The following is a 22,517-nucleotide window of genomic DNA, read 5'->3' on the forward strand; positions in this document are numbered from 1 at the left end:
GATAAACTGCTTTTCACAACACAACACAAAAATGTCAACAATGACCCGATTAACCAGCCATCAGGCAGAGAGACAGCAGAATAGAACAAATCCAGCATACACAAACACACACCAGCATCAGCATAATGAACAAACACCTACCTGTCGTTATCGACGCTCCTGAAGCCAGGAAGGATGTGTCTGAAGCTGGAGTTGCGGTCAAGTTTGGGCTGACTCTTGGTGCGCTTTATCGAGCCCTTCAGCCGCCGACTCAGAAAGCCCTGACGGAGAGACACGGAGGCAGTCAATAAAGCTGTGTCACCGCGGGGGAAGTCTCCCAGATGTCAATCATTAAGCGCAACTTGGCAGCATGACAGAACATATTAATACCGACATTCACAATCCACGTCATAAATTCTGTGATGCAGGGTGTCATGAATAGTTAAAGGGGAATAAATGAGTATAGATCTTCATATCAGGCTGTGGGTGTTGTTTGGGAGTGAGGACAAGGTCAAACGCACAATGTAACCTGAATACAAAGAGGCATAACACATAGAGAATAGACATAATAAGCTGGTGCATAATGTGCACGCAAAAAAAAATTATAGATCATTTCCCACAGCTGCGATTATAATAGCGCTCGCAACCAAATTTTAGCGGGCGTGCAAACAGCGTTTTGTAATCACCAGCGTGCGCTAATTCGGCGAATACGCCCCTTTATTAGTTTTCTCGTTCTTCTCTTTGTCTGAGTCTGTGTGTTTACTTCTTCTAACATCTGCAATCACACTCCCCCAAGCACCTCGCCGTCTCCATGGCAACTGTTGGCTGGCATTAAGAGTGAGAGAACAGGAACAAACGAGATGTGGTGCAGAAATGGGAGGCTTGTTGCAAGTTTTTGAGAGACACAAAAAAAAGTAATTTTTTTTCCTGCTTTTTTCTGTTTTGTTTTTTTTCTCATTTCACTGCAGGGAAGAAGATCAAGAAGGGGATGAAGAAGATGAAGATGAAAAAGAAAGGCCTTTGAATGAAGAGGGTGAACAGAGGAGTCGATTGAGCAACTTAGAAGAGCAACGTGATAAAGACAGAAACTTAACAAGTCAGCCAGTATGTGGCAGGAAGTACAAGACCAGCTCAGGCTCAGGTGCGGCTCTTTAAATCCAATCATACAACACAACAGCCAATTCATAGGTTGAATTATAGACAAATTCAGGAGCCACAATAAGTTTATATAAAAACTCATAATGGCTGAGAGTTACATCCACGGTGCCTTGACCTCATGGCGTTCTCATACATGCAGACGTTTCACAAAACGACGAGGCAACACACAGCAGAAAAAAGAAAGACCTCCCTTTTCCCAGTCTGGCGATTAACACACCTGTATAATTACAACCTAGCTTGTGAATAGGTCGCCCCGGGAAACAATGGAATAGGGATGATTACAGAGCGCCTTCCAGACAGCCTGCTAGCTGATCACAGAGGAGCCGCAGCATCCTGATGAACCACACCTGTCATCAGTAAAACACTTTGGGCTGAGAGCAAACACTCGCTAACGTCAGTATGTTTACGCTCACGCTGTTCGTGGGAGCGTCTCTGCCTGTTTTGTGTGTGTGTGTGTGCACGACTTAAAACAATAGCTGTGTCCCACTTCCATACGAAATGTATCCAAAAAAGGTCTTTTCAGTGTGTTCATACACTCAATGCAGGTTTATGCATTGGTAATTAACATCTTGTTCAATATAAACATGAAGGCAACATGGAAGGAACTTTTTGTACACACAAAACGCCCTCATATAGACCTCTTTCACACAAATGTGTGGTCCTAGGAATGACAGCAACAGATTGCCACATCTTAGACTCTGTTGATGTTAGAGCCCTTGAAACTTGGCACAACATCAGTCATTGTAATTTCTTAGCAGGAAATATGGAAACATTCCTGGGGCTCGAAAAACCACCCATTTCGCATTTTTCGCCCATTTTTTTGTCTTTCAATCGTTTGGAACTGTTGTGCACCGTTTTTGTCTGCACCCCCACCACAATTTCATGGCTCTAGGAGTTGTATTTCTGAAGGTGTTGAACCCTGAAAATGACTTCCTCCTAAGACACTTGAATATATTGCGAAAAAGACAAAATTCCAAGGTGGAAAAATGTTTTATTTATAATTCTCCAAAATTCTGTGCAAATATTTCATGAAAATACATTTTTGGCTGTCATATATACACAGAATGACTCAACTAGAAGTCAGCCGAAGAAAACAGTTGTGTAATTCCTCCTATGTCTGTGTCTGTGGAGGAAGCTTTCTAAAGTCTGAGGTAAATTACTCAACTCTGGCTCGGAAAGTAGACATAACAGAGAGCCTGCATTACAAACTGGAAAATTAAGTTTGAAAGAAGGCGGACTTTCCCGGACAGGAATAGTCTGACAAAAGACCCTTTTGAGTTGCAATAAGGGTAATGTGAGTCCGGTGTTTTGGGAGCTCGACCAATACTACGGCCTTAAAGTCAGGAGATCCTTGAGTCTGCTGCTTCGAGCATGAGACCCGCTAAAAATAAGAATGCTCAACATTCTTGTTTTGCTCCTAGCTTTGTGTGAGTCTGACACTAAACTGCTGCAGTGCACCTTTTTCAAATTTTTGCAAACAGATTTTGCTTCCTCCTGATTAAGCAACATTGGCAATGGCATTTGAAAGGTGCTATGTATACGTAAATGAGAATATGCCACATATTTTATATAATAAGTAGATATTGTAGTATGAAAATGGGACACAGCTAATGTCTATGGATGTGCTGCTACTGCAGATTTTTTCTTGAGTCTTAAGTCTTTAATTCCTATTGTCACATGAAACATGACAAAACAAATCAATTGTTTGTCATTTATCATTATCGGCAATGGCTATTGTGCGCATACTCAATAACGATCAGACTTTGTGGCTATGTGATTAACTCTTAATTTTGCTGGACCTGTTATGTCATAAGTAAGTCGACAGGAAGTGGGCCGCAAATGGCTTATTATTGCTACCTGCCATTTGTGAGCTGTTCGGGGGCTATTAGCTAAATGAACAGAGCTGAGTCACCAATGTTCGCATGAGCGCAGCGCCCGCGGCTCTCAGCATTGATGCTTTTTGAATCAAACTCTCATTCCTTGGTCTTAAGTGTTTAACGTATCAATACGTCGCTCCACATGTGTGTGTGAGTGTGTGGGCATGTGGTTGGATTAGCATAGGCACCGTTCTAAACAAAGACAAATATGAGTCAGACTGTGCAGTAGGAATATTGGTTTTTCGAGGGGATGTGGCATCTAAGATCAGCTCCTTCAACGACATGTCAAGGCACAGGGAGGTAGAGAATCGACACGCACCTTTTCGTCCTTTCTGGATATCATTCACACTCTCCGAATTCATAGCAATTCCATGCCTCTTCCTTGCAGCCCCCTAGAGAGTGTGTGTGCCTGCTGCTGTTGGCACATTCACAGCTAAAAAATTAAAATGCTTCTCTTTTTTCCCCCCATCCGCAGAGATAAGTCAGTGAATAGAAACCTGTCCCTGTGGGCGATGTGGATTGATTAGTGGCTGCTTGTTCTGTTTTTTACTTCTACTCGTTCCCCTGATGGATGTAGTCTCAAGAGTGGAGGGAGAAAGAGAAACAGAAGCGGGCAGACAAAGCAGAGAAGCCAAGGAACAAACCTATAATTTCTCTGATTATGTTGTATTTCTTGTTCTGCCTTTAACTGTCTCCGCAGCAATGCGACATTAATACTACCATCTCATGTGCAGTCGGTCTGACAAAGCTCTTGCAGAGATGTAGTCCAGGTTAAAGGTGAACAGATATGGTGGCTTATTTTTTCCCCCCACTTACAATCAGTCAGTAAGGATGACTGATGCCTATATTAACACCAGATTAAACCCCCATGGGAGGCAAGACACACTGGGAGCACTGCAAAAAATGTTATCATTTAATTCACCTTCAGCCCCCGCTCGTATGAGACGTCAGAAAAAAAGTATATGCAAGAAGGGAAATGACACAGAAATAGGTAAGACTGGTCAAAAACTGGAGAAAATGACAGTGAGTGGCTGCCAGACGGAGATGAGCTGTAGGTGCAGGATAAATGGAAAAAAGTGGAGCACAATGTGGAGGTGGCAGAGCATGAGTTGATAGAAAAAGCAATAGAGTGAAACTAAACGAGGGGGAAAGTGAGGAGAAAAGTGCAGCAAATGAGTGACAAGGTCGCGGGCGGATCAGGATTTAACAGAGCACAGCGTCGGCCACGGAGAGAGAATTAACCTACAGCTGAAACAAAAGGTGGTCAGATACAGTAGAATAACTCCCTGTGGTTTACATTCTGATCAGTGCTCGTCTCTGCACATGCCTCCATATGGCACAGGTCAGTAAACAGTAAGGCAAGTGATTCACAACCTGTTGCCAGGGGGTACATGAAAAAGATTGAGTAGCTCAATTAATTTTGAAAATTGAATTATTGGATTCAATCTTGAGTCAGCTGTAACAACCAATTTAAGTGTTATTACAATTAAGGAGGGAGTATGTGGATATCATCATAATACCATTACTGTGAATTCTTTAGGCCATGATAATCGGCTAATGAAAATCTGATATCATGACAGCCCTTACGTCAGCGTGCGTCATATCATGGCCGCTGACCAGGGGGGGCGAAAAATCAGCGTGTCGATGTGTTTCCATGTAGTGTGTTGTGTTTTCGTCATAGCCGACTGGAGCCGTGAAGACCTGTGACGACTGCAGAGACATTTCACATAGGAGTGAATGCAGACTGTACACATTTACATTAAAGACAAAGGACATTTTTAAGTGTGTGTTTGTGGTTTCTCAGTCTAGTGTGACAGAGGTATTACAAAAAAGGTTGTGAACCAATGTATTATAAAAATCGATGCCTGACATTTCCCAAAAACGCATGGCTTGACCTCTACCCATTATGTCTTGCTGTAGGTGATCAGTTACTAAATGCAGCATGACCAGTGAGTCCAGCATACACAATGAAAAACCGACACTGCATGAGATGTCATACATCATGTCATTGTTCTATTGTGGAAAGGAACATGCATGAATAAACTCAAGGGAATGCGGTTTCCCTGCGTACATGCATGAATAATATGTATAAATATCACTGCGTGAAGGAAAAAGGCATGAATACTGTTGAGAGCCCTCCATTAATTAATTTCAACACACATTTGGTTTTGCTCAGGTGTCAGGCCCTTTACATTTCATTTTGCAAACACCTACTTACATACAAAAACATGATAAGGCTATTATAGACAGCGTAACCTGACAAGGAGCACTACAGTGTCACATGTTAGCGTGAATTTCAATGCGCTCTTTAATTATTCCACATTTCTGCGGTTGACAGCTAATTAGTGGAAGGGGGGGGGGGGATAATCTGATTCAACATGCATCCTCGAAGGGGAGGAGAGGCTGGTTTTCCACCAATCCAGAAACCCCCGCTGCATTGTACGAGCTCCAAGGGGAATCTGATGCTTGTGGAAAGAATGTGTTTGTCCATATTTACCATGTTTACAGTGCAAATGTGTGTAAGCTTACCTCGGCGCATGTCTGTTTGTGTGAGAGTGCATAACAGGCTTGCATACTTGATGGTAATCTCAGCCTGTCCAAGCCCATTAAATCAGCACTAAGAGGACAGCTCAGTTTTATCGCTGGGTTTGCTTTTTTTCATGAAATTAAAGCAAATGCTTGCCACAAGTTAATTCTATTCCCTTGGCTTTGGCAATTTCAGGCTTCCCTAATGGGGGCTGATAGAATCAGTGCCTGGACAATCAGCAGGGTGTTCCCTGCTTCCACATCAGCCTCTCTTGTCCCCCTCTAGCTCTAACCTGATGAAAACAAGAGACATACCTGTCCAATTAGACCCCCTGCTATTATCTGAGAGGGGGGGGGGGGCAGGTAGAGAGGTTGGAGTCAGGGAGAGATTGGATAAAGAGCTAAGTCACAATTGATAATCAATCCATCCAATGAGTGCAATCAGCGGGACTTGGACGTGACGGACTTAGATAAGGTTTGTTTGTCTGCTTTTTAAAAACAAGCACTGAGTAAGAGAAACTACCAAGTAGTAACTTTTATATTTAAGCTGTGCAATATTCCAGCATTTCTGAATTGCCCGGGGAAGATTAGGCTTTAGAAAGATTTTTATTTTTCTCCCAGGCCTGCTGGTGAGAAGTCGTTTTTTTTATTTTTTTTTTTTATAAATGCTGTGAGATGTGCTTATGTGTGTGTGTGGCACCCATTTGTGTGTGCAGACATTGAACTCGGTCTCTGCAAAGAACATGAGAGAAAAACATTTTGACAGATTTAGCTCAAGGCCTAGGAGGGGTACTTTAGATGTCACCGCAACTCTTTTCACTGGAGGGAGAAAAGTGAGGGGTGGTTTGTCATCGCTGAAAGTGGTGAAGATACAGGAGAGGAGGAGGAGAAGATGACCCCATGGCTGCATGTCACCCTGTTTACATCCCCACATGTCTGTCTCCAATCCATCCTCAACATACTGCGTACTTCTTCCACTGCATGGGACTTATTAGTAATTGATCTTTACATAAAATCTAAAAGTTGTATTTGTTGACCGGTCTGCATCCATCAAAAGTTGGATGAAGAAGCTGGGAACTTTGATTGCTGTGTTACCATTACAAGCCAGAAGGGGGCAGTATAAGGAAAAGTGCAGCAAAGGGTCAAACACTGTCTGGCTTTCTCAGTGCAAGAAGTCACTGCTGCTTAGCAATGAGCCCACAGAAGTCAGTTAAGTGGTCATGTGACCGAGACAGGATGACTTTGCTGCAGTGCTCGTCTTCTCCCTCTCTTCCCTCGAGAGCACAAGGAGCTGCTTAAGAGACACTTAATCAATATTTAGCCCCTCTATCTGACCTCTTTCTGTCTCCTGCAAGCTTTTTATTCTACTTTCCTTTTTAATATCTGCCTTTATCCACTCTGATTCAATTTTCAATGACTTAATTCACATTATGTATATGGTAAAATGAGTCTAAAATGCAAAAAAAAAAAGCCTGACAAAGAGCAAACACACACACAGACGATAAAAGCTCGTAACTTTTTGTATGAACAGAGGAGAGTTAATCAATCTATGGATCATTAAACTGTGGTAATTTTATGTATGCAACTCCTAAAATGAAATTCATGTAACACTTTGCAATTGGTCCAGCATCTGTGAGTCTAGCCCATTTGTTTTGTCATTAACTGTGAGATGTCTGTAGGCCCTTAGAGGGATGTCAATTTGATTTTTGCAGAGTAAACTCTACCTTTTCGGTGAAATGTTGAGTGCTGAAGATGGCTGAAGGCCATGAAAGGACAACAAAAGGGAGAAAATGGAGATAATGAGTAAATATTTTCTATTTTTCAGAAAGAACATAATGCCTTTTAGCCTTTTACTCGGCTCATTAGTGTGCCTGCTGCGCCTTGACAAAGGCTAAAAGTCAACATGAAGTTGGAGGGTTTGTTTATGAGAGACTGAGTGCTTGTGGCCCCGCTGTCCTAACAACCAATGTTTACAGTTCACCTCCAGGTCGTCATCTCCCCACTCATCATTTATTAATGGAAATATGCGCTGCTAATTGCTAATTAGCTTTAAATTGATGACTCATAGCAGAATTTTTTGCTTCATTAACCGGCTGTTTATCTATTGAATTAAACATGGCAGAAAGCATACTGGATTTGAATTAGAGCAGGATGACAGACAAAGGACTGCTGTGTGTGTGTGTGTTTGAGAGGAAGAGAGACAGTTTGCTTCTAGGCAAGTGAGTGACAAGAGTTGTGCATACACAGGTGTGCGAGTGTGTGTGTGTCAGCTTTGTACAATTTTGCGGTGAAATGTAATGAAAAATCACAGGATGTAAGAAGGCAGCGGAAAATGGAGTGCTGAACCTAAATCCAAGATGTGGAGATGTTTGATGTGCAGACGCCAAACATCAAAGGCCCCATTCCAACATTTGATGTAAATGTGTTTCAGATTGGCATGGCTCCATCTGGACACCAGACCTCTGAAGACATTGATCTACAGCTAAGAACCTCCTAAGGCAAACTGAGGTGGAGACAGAGACCGAGACCGAGACAGAGGGCAGAACAAATAGGGAAGACGGGGACGATACATGGAAACAACACAAAAACACTCACAGTACTCACGGTGACTCGGAAAGGTGTCGCAGCGGTGGACGTAGCCTCCATGGTGGGTGCGGTCTTGTCCGAGGCGCTGCCTGGCATGCTGCGTCGGCGTCCTGTCCTCTCTGGAGGAGACTCTGTAGAGAGAGGTTTGTAAAATGTGAAACTGATCTTTAAATTGTAAAAGGAAAAACAATATGTTTAAAGAGCTCAACATTTTGGGAAATACAGTTGTTCACAGAGTTTGACGAGAAGAGTGATACCAGTCCTATTTCTGATGTTAACTACGGAGCAAAATTGAGTTAATTAGCTTATCTTAACTTATTTTAACTTAATTTAGCTTCACATACTTTCTATAACAAGGGGAAACAGCTAGTTTGGTACTCTCCAAAGTAAAAAATAGCAAACATACAATTGAAATATGTGCCAGTTACTGAGCTAAAGAAGTATTTTTTTTTTTTTAGCTTTGGCCACAGCCTAGTCTTGATGCTAAACTAAGCTAATTACATGCTAGCTCCAGTTTTATCTTTAGCATACAGACATCTGTCTTGTCTAAAGCTCAGCAAGAAAACAATTTAGAATTTTTCCCCAAAAAACTCAAACCATTTCTTTAACCAGTCAAAAGATTGCGCACAGCGGCAGAGCAGTACACCTTGCATTTTCCATTCTACAAAGCACACCCTGTGTGATTTGCCGTCAGTGTGACATAACAAGAATTGGGAGCACCAAAAAAGAAATTTACAGAAAGGCAATGGAGGAGATCTAAACTCAGAACAGGAACAACCTTCACAAACCGTATGAAGCATTCAAAGTAGTCTGAGAACACATACAAAGAGACCGAGAACATAAAAATAAGTGTTTATGGATGCATCCTGTAAACACCGGACTGTATTATACAACCCGATCCTCCATCAGTCCATTCAGGGAGTACAAGGCTGTTGATCTCCGTTCCTGATTTCCCATCCTCTCGCTTTTCACTGAACTCATCTGTTAACGTTTTTATCGTGCGTGGGTATCTGTCTTATTCTTTCTCTTCATCCGGGCCACACGGTACAGCACGGTATCAGATCAGCATGAACGTGGGTTAGAAAGAGTTCTGGAGTCAACGACTGTGCGTGCGTGCAGAAGCGGCAAATCTGGACATGTCCAAGAGGAATGCGAGTGATGTTGAGCATGCATGTCTGCACACATTTCCGCTAGCCATCAATGCTAACTGCTCCTGCATGGGTAGAGAGCGTGCTCTCAGCCTGTTAGCCAGTTGTAGAACTTGTTTAGACCACTCTGTTCTGCACAGAAGTTGCGACAGAAAGTACAAGACATTCGAACATTAAACAGAAAAATGTGTGAAATGTGTGAAATAGGTCAGATACTGTGCTGTATACTGATCTAATCTTTTGAAACAGATGGGGTCATTGCTTCACCGGGACTGTGCTAGCTTTATTAAAATGATTTAAATGACTGTCTGTAACATTGCGAACTAATGAAATTAGTGTTAAGTGTGCGTGGCAGTGTGACTCTAATAAGGATGAAACTGCATTATGAACCAAATCCTCCTCCTTTCTCTCCCTCGCTCTTTATCTCCCCCTCACACACACACACACACACACACACACACACACACACACCACTGTAGTATCTAAGTACATAATATGAATTACGAGTGTTCCCCGTTTTATTGGGAACTTCCCGCTGACTGCTGATCTAATCATCATCAGATTTGGGATGCAACATCTCTCGACTCTCAACACTTCAAGTTATCAGACATTGTGGGTATTTCTTATCAAATGAGATCATATCATTCCCATTTTCAGGTTCATAATTTTATTTTGGGTTACTACTAAATTACATGCTCAAAAAAACACATCAGTTTTCTCATACTGATGCTCTGTTTTAGCTCCCGTCTCTTTAAGGCCCGCCTCCTGAAAACTCAAGTCTCCCGATTGGTCAGCTTACACAGCCAAACCAGCTGCTAGGCGCAAATTATGCAAGTGTGACTCCATGATGTCACAAAGTCACGGAATTAAAGGTTAGATTACTGACGAGGCGTCTCCTGCAGTGTTTTCTATGGGAGAGAGGAGCTACTGTTGGTCTTTTACATGCACAAAATTTTTGGATTTGTTTTGGATGTTACCCATGTTTTCTTGAGTTGATGCTTAAGACTAATCTGTAACAACAACATTCGATAAGATTTGGCCAGAAAAACTGAATTACAGCGCTTGATTTTTGTATCAATTTCCACTGTGGGATATGCAACTAAACAAAGGAGAGAGGCATGAATTTTCATATTTTGGGATAAACACTGGCTTCAACTCAATGAGGACTGCAGTGATCAAATACTGCAATTAAATTACCAAAAACTGGATGGACAAAATGTTGTGCCAAAAATGTTTGTGTCTAATATTATATTTGCATATAAAGCATCTCTACTAACACACACACACACACACACACACACACACACACACACACACACACACTTGGAGTTTGTCGTTTCTATTAGCTTCTCAAGCTCAGCTGTGCTAAATTAGCTGTCTGCTGTTTAACAGGCCGCTTGACTGAATTAGCACACGCTGTAATTGAAGAACGAATGGAGGAATAGCACTTCCTGCTGTGCAGAAAACGCTGGCTCGCATCCCAACCCACATAATTCTCAGCCTAACATTAACATAAACGCAGCCCGCAACAACAAACGGCAGACAAACAACAACATGCTCTGACACAGAGCAGACGTCCTCTCTTGCTAAATCAAATCTCTATAATTGAAAAATGGGACCATCTGGATCCACTGAGCAGTAGTCCATTTGCTCTGTGGAGGTCAGAAGGATTTGATTTGAAACTGGCTTAGTCACTGTGTTACAGAGACGTGTTGAGCCTGTCTTCATGTATTCCAGAGGTGAAGAAATCTACATGAGCCTCTTTAAACATCCCTATATCATTACACAGAAGGACACGAGGCTCAGACAGGAAGTGACTGAAGAGAGGTGGTCCGAGTCAAGTTTACAAGCCTTCATGAGCGAATTCAAAGTCAAGCCAAAATGCAACACTTACTGTACATGTTTCTGTGCTTAGTCATTTTAATGCAAAGGTCTAACAATTAAATATTAAAGGGCTATGGTTATGTTTACCAGTCAATAGTCAAGGCTCCATTTTTTTCTATTTTCAAGTGACCTGTCATGGTTTTAGGGAAATAAGTCTCATAGTTCAAATCTCACAGATGCAACAACAAAACAAGAAAAAAAAAGGTGGCATTTAAATATCTGTTGCCATGACAACAAGTGTATTAAATCCTTTTTAAATCTGAAAAACCATTCATGGCAAAATAAAGCTAACAAAGGCATTCAATCTGAACATTGATCGAATTAAATCAGCAGAGTGAATTCCTGCATCTCTCGTCAAATTATTTCTCGACGTCTTTCGATTCACCCCTCTAGTCCTCTTAATTTTTTTTAACGCACATCTCTCCACTTGTGCACAGCTGGCTGCTACGAGCACTCGGAGGAAAAGCTCACGCACACAAACACAAATCGTTTAGTTGCGAACTAATTGCTGTGTGAAATTGAAGTGTGCGCTTTTCCACATGCTTTTACCACCTGCGTGTGCTATATCTCTGCAAATGCACGGAAAATTCCCCTCGCTATAACTCGCTCCTGTGTGACTCCAACCCCCCCTCACCACCTAACCAACAGCAGCCTATAAACAGACATATAAAGTGCTCAATAAAACTTAAATTACAGGACAAATTTCCGACTGAAATAAACCATCAAAGAGCTGTTTTGTACTGTATGTGGTGGCTGGTATCAAATTAACGTTTCCTTTTGAAAGGGGTTTGTCAAACTGTTGTTGATTAAGATAATTTGTTAGGTGTATGAGTGTGTGTTAGGGAGCATCTAGCATGGCGGGCTCTTTTTGTGAGGTCAATCAAAGGGTCACAGGGGCCAGAGAGGTATTCATTATACCGACCTTCATCCTAATCGATTCCCTGAATATCATTTTCTTCTTTTCCTTATCCTCCACCTCCTCTTTCCTTATCATAACATTGTCGTTTCTGCCTTCACCGATCCACTTTCTTCCCTCCGTGTGCTCTCTGATGAATGTCCTTTTCAAACCTCTTTCCTTGAATTCTGTAACTGTGCCATGACATCTTCATCTCCTACATCAAATCAAATCGATTTCTCATCTGTCGTTACCTCCCCCATTGTACCCATCTTCCCTTTTATTCTCCGTCCTTTCACGTTCCCCCCAAAAGCTCACACCTCTCCCTCCTCCACCATCATCTATTCACAAATAGAGCCATCTTTCTGTCCTGATTCCACCCACCTTCAGGCCTCCTCACACTTGGTTATTGGGATCCTGAAAGTGCCAGTGAGAGCCCCAGGGGGGCCTAATGGGCACAGACGGGATGATAGTCGCCTGCATTTTCGTGTGCGCAGAGGAGTGTACTTGTGTAGTGGTCTGGCCAAGCGAGATAGGGGCATTGCAGCCTGAAAAAAAAATGACTGAATGTCAAGCAAATTATTCCTCTAAGAGTCAACTTCTTGTCAAGACTTACATGAGAAGATTGATACCACTCTTGTGTTTATAAGCCAAGTATGACGCTAGTGACATTAGGTGGTTAGCATAGCTTATCATGGAAGCATGCTAATGGAAACTAAGGTAAAACAACTGTCCATCCATCTAGGTCTCTTCCTTTTGCTATTAATATTCAGAATGCATATTTCCTTCAGTGTTTCCCAACCAGGCATGCTCCATCCAGTGCCCAGTGCCAACTAAACTTCCCTTCCTCTCAGACCTCACCGACACAGGATATTCCAGCTTGCAAAAAGACTGTAGACAAAGGTGGAGGAGGAAAAGCCTCTCCTACTTCTGAAAAACTAACTTCAATATTGTCTGTATGTTTTGTGCGTTGCTAGTTAGGCCAGACAAACAGGATGAATATAGTACGACTGATTCATTTATGAGGTGTGCCAGAAAACAGGTGGTAATGCGTCACATAAACTTTCAGAACACAGACTGATAGCATCTAGTTAATCATTACAGAGGAAAAACAGGGACGAACACTTTGAATAACGACTTATTTTTGGTGCGGCTGCGCCAAAGTGCTGTGCTGATATAATAACGATGATGGTCGGCTTTGCAAATAAACATGGTTCTTTCGCCCGGAGAGTGATGTGTTTTATGATGTGTTATCGCATGAGGAGCTGGCTGTGCCGAGTGGCTCCGTGATGAAAGAGGAAATCCACAAAGGTTGTTGTAAGCAAGTTGTTGTCGCGCAGGGTATTTAATCTGCCAACCAATGATAGCGACATGAAAAGAACAATCAGTATTGTATTGTTGGTGTTACACCAGTAAACACTCTGCTGACTAGGAGATCTTATCTTTAGTCTCTCTTTTATTTTTTATTTTTTTTACGAATGCAAAAATCTGTTTCTGTGTAGTGAATGTTTCTACAGTCTGGCGGCAACATTATTGCAATCTAAGCCAATTGAGACGTGGCCAAACATCTTGCACAACTTTTTTTATGGTCACTGCTTTGGTGCATTGGCTTGCCAGAGTACTCTGTAGAGTTTTCTTAAAAAAAGTTCTACTTAAATTCACTGTCAACAGAGCCAGCATGTTCACCCTGCTGCCATCTGGCAAGTGATACAAGAGTATCCGCTGACATATCATCAAACTACATAGGTTCTGATCACAGATGAGGGGCAGACGCTGGCAAGGCAACAGACAAGTTACAGGACTGGTGGTGTGACCTGCTGCTGGCAACGTTTACTTTAACTTGTGAAAGTGACAGTCAGTGCTGGCTGAAAATGAGAAGCTGCTAACTGAATTAAAATAAAGCTGATACAAATCAATTGTTCCTTGGCCCTGATACTGATACTCAGGACCTCAGGGTTTGTCACTCTGAGTAACAACATTTAATCCATTATTAATATCATAATATTTATAATAGCCCTTTTAAAAGGGTTTTTTTGAACAAGGCAGAAATATAGTCCAAACTGTGCTCGCCAGGCTAATGAGCAGAAAGTTAGAGTACAGGATCCAGTTATCAACAGCAGCACGTGTCTGCATTTCAAGAAGTCTACACCCTCAGGGCTGAAAAACAGCCTCCAAAGAGATGGCAAGGCTCTTGTGTTAGACAGGAGGGAAAAACAGAGGAGGATTCAAACACACACACACACAATCACATCCTCTGTGGGCCAGTGAAATGTGCAGCAAAATCACAGGCTGTCAAGCAGTGTTTACTGTGTTCTCTCTACCTGGAGGACTATCTTTCTTGGTCCACCCTGCCTCTCATCCTCCCTCCTTCTCAAATACAAGTCTCTTCTGTTTTTCCCCTCAAATATGAGACAGGCAGAACTTGTCCTGACAGGCTGATAGTGCTGCAAAAAAAGTCTCTGTCTGTCTCTAGAATATAAACTGTGAGTTAATGTCAATCAAAGAAAAATGTGCTAGGAAGTTTTTATTTATTCATTTAGTGTAATGTAATGTCCATGTAATGAAGGTCACATTCGAGGCCCACCCAGGCATATACCGTAATGAAGACACAGCCATGAATGGTCAAGCTTTAAGGTCTTGTCTTAAAACGGGTGTTGGTGTATTGGAGAGACGAAGGGGGGGAGGGAGCAGAGAATCTTTCCTTGTGTGGGTACACTATCATGTGCTAACACTGGACTGTGAGGACAGCGCTGGACTTTTGACCTCTGAGATGCTGTATTTACTCAGCGCAGCGATGATGGGGCGATAAAGAGGTGCTGCTCCGTCTCCTTGGAGCGACTCTGTGGACACGAGGGAGTAAAAGAGAGTCATTTCAGCCCACAACAGCCGCTAGTGTGGATACAGTCAACAGTCTCTTAACTTTCTGCTAACACTGAGCCCCTATCTGAAATCGACTGCGGGCTGATGATGAAAAAAAAAGATCAAAGCAGCCTGAAATTTTTTTCCAGAATTCAGTATTAAGTTTGTGAAACATAGTCAGCCAATAAATTGGTAAAAATACAGATATTGGGAGCACTGCGCAGCACTACACTGCACTAGGACAGGATGTTTTTTCCCCCCCACAACCACAAGAATACCAAATTCGACCATGTTCTAGTGATTTCCAGAGAGAGGGGCTCTGCTTCATGTTTAGTTTGGCACATGCATGCCTTTGTCTGCAGTGTGTTATGGGAAGGCAGAGGAGGAGGCGGAGGAGGAGGATAGTGGGTCGCAGAAGGAGGAAGTCCGTGTTCATGCAGAGGGCGACACAGCAGCAACATTCCTGCCTCTGCCGGCTGAGATCCGAACCCACTTCGATAACATCCACAAGCACGGAGAATGTAGGAATATGAAGCAAACAACCCCGGTGTTGGTTGATAAAATGACACGTGACAGCAGCTCTCAGAAATACACACTGCACAGGACAAACCGAAAATGACAAGCGTATCATCTATGCATGATTATTGAGACTGGACATATTGGATTGGTTTCCGGGGGGGCTGTAGATGCATTTCTTCAGATCTGTTTGTGGATTATTTGTTTTCATTTCTCATGTTTTATTGCATATCGTGGTTATATTATATCCAGAACCTGGAACTTCAAAGGAAATAAGAGTTGGACTGCTTTCAAATATATTTTGTAAAGCTCTGAATAAAGACGAGGCTAATAATGGCTGAACAAACCTCGAATTTGGTTAGAGAAACACAACTGCAACGATCAAAAGAAAATTAATGACCACCTATGTTGTTATTTTTAATCAAAATGTCAAACACTTGCTGGTTCCAGCTTCTTAACTGTGAGGATTTGCTGCTTTTCTTTGTTATTTGTGTTGATAAATGAAGAGTCTTTAGGTTTTGGACTGCTGGTTGGACAAAAGAAGCGTTGTGAAGACGTCAATTTGGGCTCTGGAAAATTGTGACAAGCATTTTTAAAGATTGTTTGACATTTAATGGACTGATTAATCATGAAAATAATTGGCATAATAATCAATAATGACAATAATCCTTAGTTGCAACCCTAAACCTTAACTGTCGGCTGTACGTTGTGAGGCTGTTTTCACGGTGAGCGATGGAAATGATCTCCTATAACCCTACAGCTACTTCTCCATAACTGGCTCTGCCTTGTAATCTGAGTTGATATCTATGGATTAAGGGGGATTAGCCTGCACCTGTCCCCCCGTTATTGGACTCTTTCGGGTGCGCAGAAGCACTGCGTCATCCGACCCATCTCCATGATTCACCAGGCTGAGGCAAAAGAGGGTAGAGAGAGGGACGGACTCTAGGGATGAGACGCAGATCAGAAAAATAATCCTGGGTTAAACATCGAGATGATGTGAAGGGGCCTTGCAGTTTCACTTCACTGCTTTATTGCTATATTAACTGTCCCTGCGTCTGTCTCGTGTCTCTGCCTCCCATTATTAGATCTCAGAGGCAAATTGATCACACTTTTCACTTCTCATCCTCTAATACAGAACTGACAAAGTAGACGGGGAAGTACTTTTACTCTTTGGTGTTTTAGTCAATTTCCACACTCTTATCTCAAATATTCTCCCGGCCCTTGGCCTGATTGTATATGTTAAACATTGAGGTGAAATCATCAAAGCATTAGATTGCCTAAATTCATTAGGGAAGTCTTTGTTTTACTAAAACATGACCTTAATCTCAGCGAGGATGCTCGGGCGCAAACTGCAAAAACAGATCAAAGAGCAAATCTGAGGAAAACCGGAAAAAAGTGATTCAGCTGGCTGTGAAGCTGAGGTCTAAACGTGGCGCTGCTCGGCTCTAAATCTCTCTTTCTCTCTCCATCATGTTAATATTTAAAGCAGATTATCACTCGAGACGAGAGTCATTACTACGGACTTGTTTCCAGCCTTCCTGTGTTTACGTGTAAATGTGACTTAGGCATCGGAAACTGAGTCATTATGATCGTCTGTGTTGTTTTGGCCACGCTTCCCATCTATCAGCCTCATTTCTGTCCTCACTTCCCATCAGCACACACGCATGCATGCATACAGACACACACACACACACACAAACAGTCAGAAATACGTCTACATCACAAACAACCTGACAATATCTAAGCGTGACGCGGTAGCACAGATCAAAAGTGTTTCTTGGTAATGACCCATTGAGAATATGATTACGCGCAATAACTGTCAGTGGTAATGCATTATTGAGCTGTTATCGAGTAGTTCAAACACTTTCTCCCAAGCTGCTCGCAGTAACTCTCCCTTTAGTGTTGTGATATTTCATGGTTTCACACAGTTGTTACTCTGCTTCTGTCACTGTGTGCTGTGTGTGTGTGTGTGCGCTCTCCGTCACTGAGCCGTCAGAGCCGACATCCGTCAAAGCACGCCTTTTTAAAAGGGCAAGAGCATTTGAGAGAGGCTTTTTCTCTTGCACTTTTCTAAAGCTAACCTCTTTGGACATACTGTGCTGGACTTTTTACCAGTACTACTTTTGGACTCTTGCTTGTATTGTTTGAGAGGATTGTTCTGTATTTGTCTTTTATTGGTTCCTATCATCACTTAACTTCCCCTGCTACTGCTTCTGTTTTTACTTCCCTTTCCTGTAATGTTTTCTTCGTTCTTTGTTTGGTTCTCAATTTTTTAAAGAGACTGCAGCCATTGTTGATGTCTATCTGTAAAGTCTATTGAGAGACTGCATGTGATTCTGAGCTACACAAAGACTTCAACTTGACCTGACTTGCGCTGCGGCTGCGGGCCGCCTCCTCCTCCAGCATTTCATTTTGATGTTTTATTCATGGATGAAATGTTTAGCAGACGAGTAGTGCACTTTTTTTTTAAAAGGAACGATCAGACATTTGGGGAAATATGCTATTCACTTTCTTCAAGAAAATGAAATGAGAAGATCGATGTCTGTTCAATGTGGAGCTATAGCCAGGAAACATAGCATTAGCATAGGTTATCATAAACACTGGAAAGAAGGGGAAACAGCTGGTGTGACTCTGCCAGAAGGCCTCCAACACCTCTAAGTCTCATGAATTAACACATTATATCTTGTTTTCTTAATTTGTACAAAGTTTTGTGCAATGAAGACCCCAGAAAAGTCATCTAATCAGCTTTTGTCTCCTTTGGATATAGCTGGGCTCGCTGTTCCTCCCTTGCCTCCAGTCTTTAAGCTAAGATAAGCTAAGCTAAGCTAACTGGCTGTTGCCTCTAGCTTCAGATGGAGCAGACAGATTTGGGAGTGGTCAACTCTCACCAAGAAAAGGGAACAAACATTTCACAAAATGTCACTATTTCATTTAGATTAACTATGTCTATTACTGTAATGTAGATATTGCTATGGTTTAATGAGGTGTGAGAATGAAGAAAGGGGAGTGTTTGTGTGTGTGGATTTTTACACATTTGTAACAGGGTTGCCAGCTGGTGTTTCTGTTAGCTGTTGCCAGCTTTAAAGTGAAAATACGGGTCACGAGAATCGAGCGAGATCAATGGAAGGGAAAGAAGAATGGCAAGTCACATCTGACAAAAACCACAAACTTTGCACGCTCCTGGTTTCAGCCTGTGTGATATCAAAACAAGATGATGGCAAAGGATAACAGCTCAATTCAGCCAAGCAAGTCAGGAATCCGCCCGACATTAAGTGAGGAAAATTCAGCTTTGACAGAACCATCAACTCTTCAGAGACCTTATTTTTTCACCAAATAGTCCCTCACAAGTTTACGAGAGCTAATAAAAACTTTTCTGAGGAAACTTTTTTTAACAAATTAAAGCTGCTCTGGGTTATACAAAGAGCCAGATGATGAATTCTGCCGTGAAAAATGATGTTATTCTATTCACGGGACGATTCAGAACAAAGAGTTTGATTGCAACAGGAGTTTCAAACACGGCAGCAGAACATGTCAGATCAGACAACACTGCTCTCTCTTTCCCTGCCTGTCTCTCTTTGAGATAAGCAGTAATTTTCTATGTAAATGTCAGCAACCCTGGCAAAAGAAGGGGGAACTGATAGAAGATTTTCCATTCACTGATAATGACGCACTGACACGGACGCGCACATGCTGAGAAAACAATAAACACATGAGCTCACGCAGCCGCCACCTGATCTGTCCCAGCGACGGTGTATACATCAAGAGGGGCGACAGTAACTTCCTCAAGATAAACCCACAGAGCTGTTCTCGGCTGTGGTGTGAACAAAAACACCATTTTCGAACCGAGCTGCCGGGCGTCTCGAATGAGACACATTTCTGCAATATCACATCATCTAGCTCCAGGCGCATAGAGCTGTTTACTGAGAGAAGTTTATTTTTCTCCGCACAAACCCTATTTCAATGAATTAGAGCAAATATACACACTCCGTGAAGGGTGGTTCTGTCACTGTTTATGCAATTCTATATATCACGATACAAACAGAGCCCATATAGTGATAAAGTAAAGGTCTGGAAACTGAGGATACCAGATAGAAGTGTTTGTTTATGGCTAATCAAGTAAACTGAATATCCCAGAAATCAATATGCTTTGTATTGGAAACTCCTGTAAAATAACTTCAGCCATAAAGCAGATTTGCAACATTCAATGCAATCAAAGGAACCTCAGTAACCAGTTTACTAGTATCTGGTTTCTGTAGTTATACAGTGCCACATAAACAAGAAACCTGGTTTCCATTATAAGGGAAGGGCGCTCAGAGACTCCTGATTTCCCTTGAAGTAAGCTAATTTCTTGGTGTTAACAGGTTTCTAATTTAATTTGATGCATAAACAAGCTGTAAAAATTAACTACACAACAACATGTTATCATCTTCTGAAGTTGGCCAAGAACAACTCTCCAACTGACACATCCAGCAGATCCAGAGCAACATTAGCATCCATGTGGAGGCCTGTTTCTGGTCGCCTGGTGAATGCAATATATATTTACACCTATATTCTGCTAAGACTGGGCCCTATTCTGTCTCTAATGGGTTAACTAACCCCTTAACCCTAACCCATCCAATCCAAACCAACAGAGTCAACAGACACTCACGAATCAGAGGCAGGTAGGACGCGTGTTTGTGAAATACACTTGCTAATTGCTAACTATGTTCGTCTACAGTTTGGGGCCGGACAGGTAGCGTACAGGGTTTGGGCTGATGGATGATGCCGTCATCCATCACTGGTGGCTGACAGTTGACTACTGAGCCCTTTGCCATCGTTACATCGTGATTTAAAAGGCCCCCCCACCTTTGTGACATGTGGGAGAGAAAAAGAAAAGGAGCTTGTTGCTGCTCAATGCAATACATTACATAAATCCTACATGTCCTGTTTATTTTCTAATTAAACCTGCCCAGTTAGACGAGCTTTCTCAGTGTATTTAGCCGGCTGACTTTGTTTCAAGCTTCGGAGGTTGAACACAGCTAAGTTACAGACATGTGTTGAGGAGAAGAAGACCCCTTAAATCCAGAACAGGGATATATATCATATGTTGCCAAGCAGGTTGGAGACTTGATCTGACTTACTTTTCCGATGACAGTCTTGTGCGTCGCTGTATAACCAGAACAATGGCTTAAAAGATGCTGAGGGGGACTGCGTAACTGGGTGATAATTCTCTGTGGCTCACATACAAGTAGCCACGTGACCCACTGTTGAATGTATTGATTATAGCTGCTTTAAAAGGATGAAACAGATGAGGAACACAACTATGCAATATCATACTTTTTATAAATGGATATATAAAAATACTGCCCATGATACAAGGCCAAACACAGCTGGAGACTACGTGAAAGGACCACCTAAAGAACATTATAGTGTCTATTGTACCGACAATGACACACAGTCACCAGTTTAGGCTCATACAAAGCACGACCGCAACTTCTTTAACTACTTCATTACCGCAACAACAAGAATCAAAAGGCGTGTATTGGTCTCGACAGCAGCCAGTGGTCTCCTGTACCATCTGGGAGCAACCTCAACCTCCACCCTGCCTGTGTGTTAATGTGCAGTGTGTGAAGGCTTTTTTTTTGTGAGAGGAGCTTGCACTTAGCCACAAAGATCAAGGCAGAGTGTGTTTGCGTGCGTGTCTTTGTACATATGCTCAAATGCATGTGTGTGTGTTCTTTTGAGAACTGAATGATACAAAGGGGAGACTTCAAAGCGCCTCTTTCATCAGCAAAAGAAGTAAAGTAAAGACATCGAGGCGGGCACCTACACATTCTGTTTGTCTCTCTCTTGTGACTTTTGTCTGGCTTTATCTGCCTCTCACTATAGAGCTCTACTCGTAATTTCAGCTATTTTTAAAAGAATACAAGTAAGGGTCAGTATCAGTGAAAGTCAGAGAAAGTGAGCCTGGTGTTAACGCGCTATTTTTTTTTTCTAGAAAGTTTGCATCATATTCACAGCAACAGAGCACCAGATACCTAACAGTTTTTCCACTTGATATCTTGGTTGGCGAGTTACAGCAGTTCACTTGAAATAAAATCAATAGGCTCGAGAAATTCAGAGCTACTTTCTTTTCTCTCAATTCAAGTAACTCAAGCTAAACCTTGGGGGCAGACTTATCACTATAACCTTGCAGTTCAAACACTGCCTCCAGCAGTAAGTACAGGAGTACTGAGGGGCAGAAAAAGCAGCAAAGTGAAGAAACAAAGTGCTCGCGGGCATGGGCTTAGAGAAAAAGACGTAGTTCTGCAGTGCAGAAACTAATCAACTGACTTGAACTGTTTTTCGGTTACTAAGAACGAAAATATTCGCAGGCCCAAACAGGGTGGAACTCGGCAAGTTAACACTGAGCTGTGAGCTGTCAAGTGTTGGCGGTGCAATTTGAGAGAACAGCAGCAGCAGCATCTTGTGAATAGCGACACCAAACTGTTATCTCACTCGTGAACACACATGTGTTGCCGTGGGTTCTAAAAATAAAAAGGTAGTTCTCATATGAACAATAAAAAAAAAGCTTTGAAAAGGGGAAATTGCATCTTCTCATGTTGCTTTCACTGAATGTAGCTGTCGTGCAAGAGAAATACTTCTTAAAAACTCAATCACCACAATTATATACTTGCTAATGAAAAAAAAACAAAGGTTTTAACCATTAATTACCATTGTGGTTGTGTTATTCCTCCAGCCAGTTTCATAATGAACCAAAACTATATTTACGCTTTTCATAATAATCATACAATATGTGAAACATGTTTTGTGTTGTTGCTTCAGCAGAGCATCTCTCACGGCAGCTGTACACACACACACGCATGCTCACAAACACACACAGACACACACACAAACACACTGGGACATTCCTGGTTGCATCCGAGACACTGAGGCATTTTGAGGACACGCCATTTGAAGCGAATAACATTAACCGGTGTTAGAGTGCAGTTATCCACCAGTCCAAAGAAAGTGGTATCATTATCAGTGTCAACAGATTACATTACTGCAGAAGTTGTCACTGATAAATAGTGTGAATCTAACGTTAGCTAAGGGGAATTGCATCTTCTC

At 42.1% G+C, this 22,517-nt stretch overlaps 1 protein-coding gene across 4 annotated transcripts in view; it reads right to left on the bottom strand.

Moving 5' to 3' along the window:
- Positions 1–22,517, bottom strand: part of dab2ipb (DAB2 interacting protein b) — a 154,076-nt gene that overhangs the window by 79,807 nt on the left and 51,752 nt on the right. For 3 of the 4 annotated variants that reach the window (XM_073477929.1, XM_073477927.1, XM_073477928.1), the window contains 2 exons: positions 8,136–8,257; positions 142–260 (listed from right to left, as the gene is read on the bottom strand). In XM_073477929.1, the coding sequence (XP_073334030.1) occupies positions 142–260; positions 8,136–8,257 (241 nt within the window). The remainder of the gene's footprint in view (positions 1–141; positions 261–8,135; positions 8,258–22,517) is intronic. The other variant, XM_073477930.1, reaches the window with a different exon arrangement.

Source organism: Pagrus major, chromosome 12, assembly GCF_040436345.1.
Source record: "Pagrus major chromosome 12, Pma_NU_1.0".
Classification (NCBI taxonomy): Eukaryota; Metazoa; Chordata; class Actinopteri; order Spariformes; family Sparidae; genus Pagrus; species Pagrus major.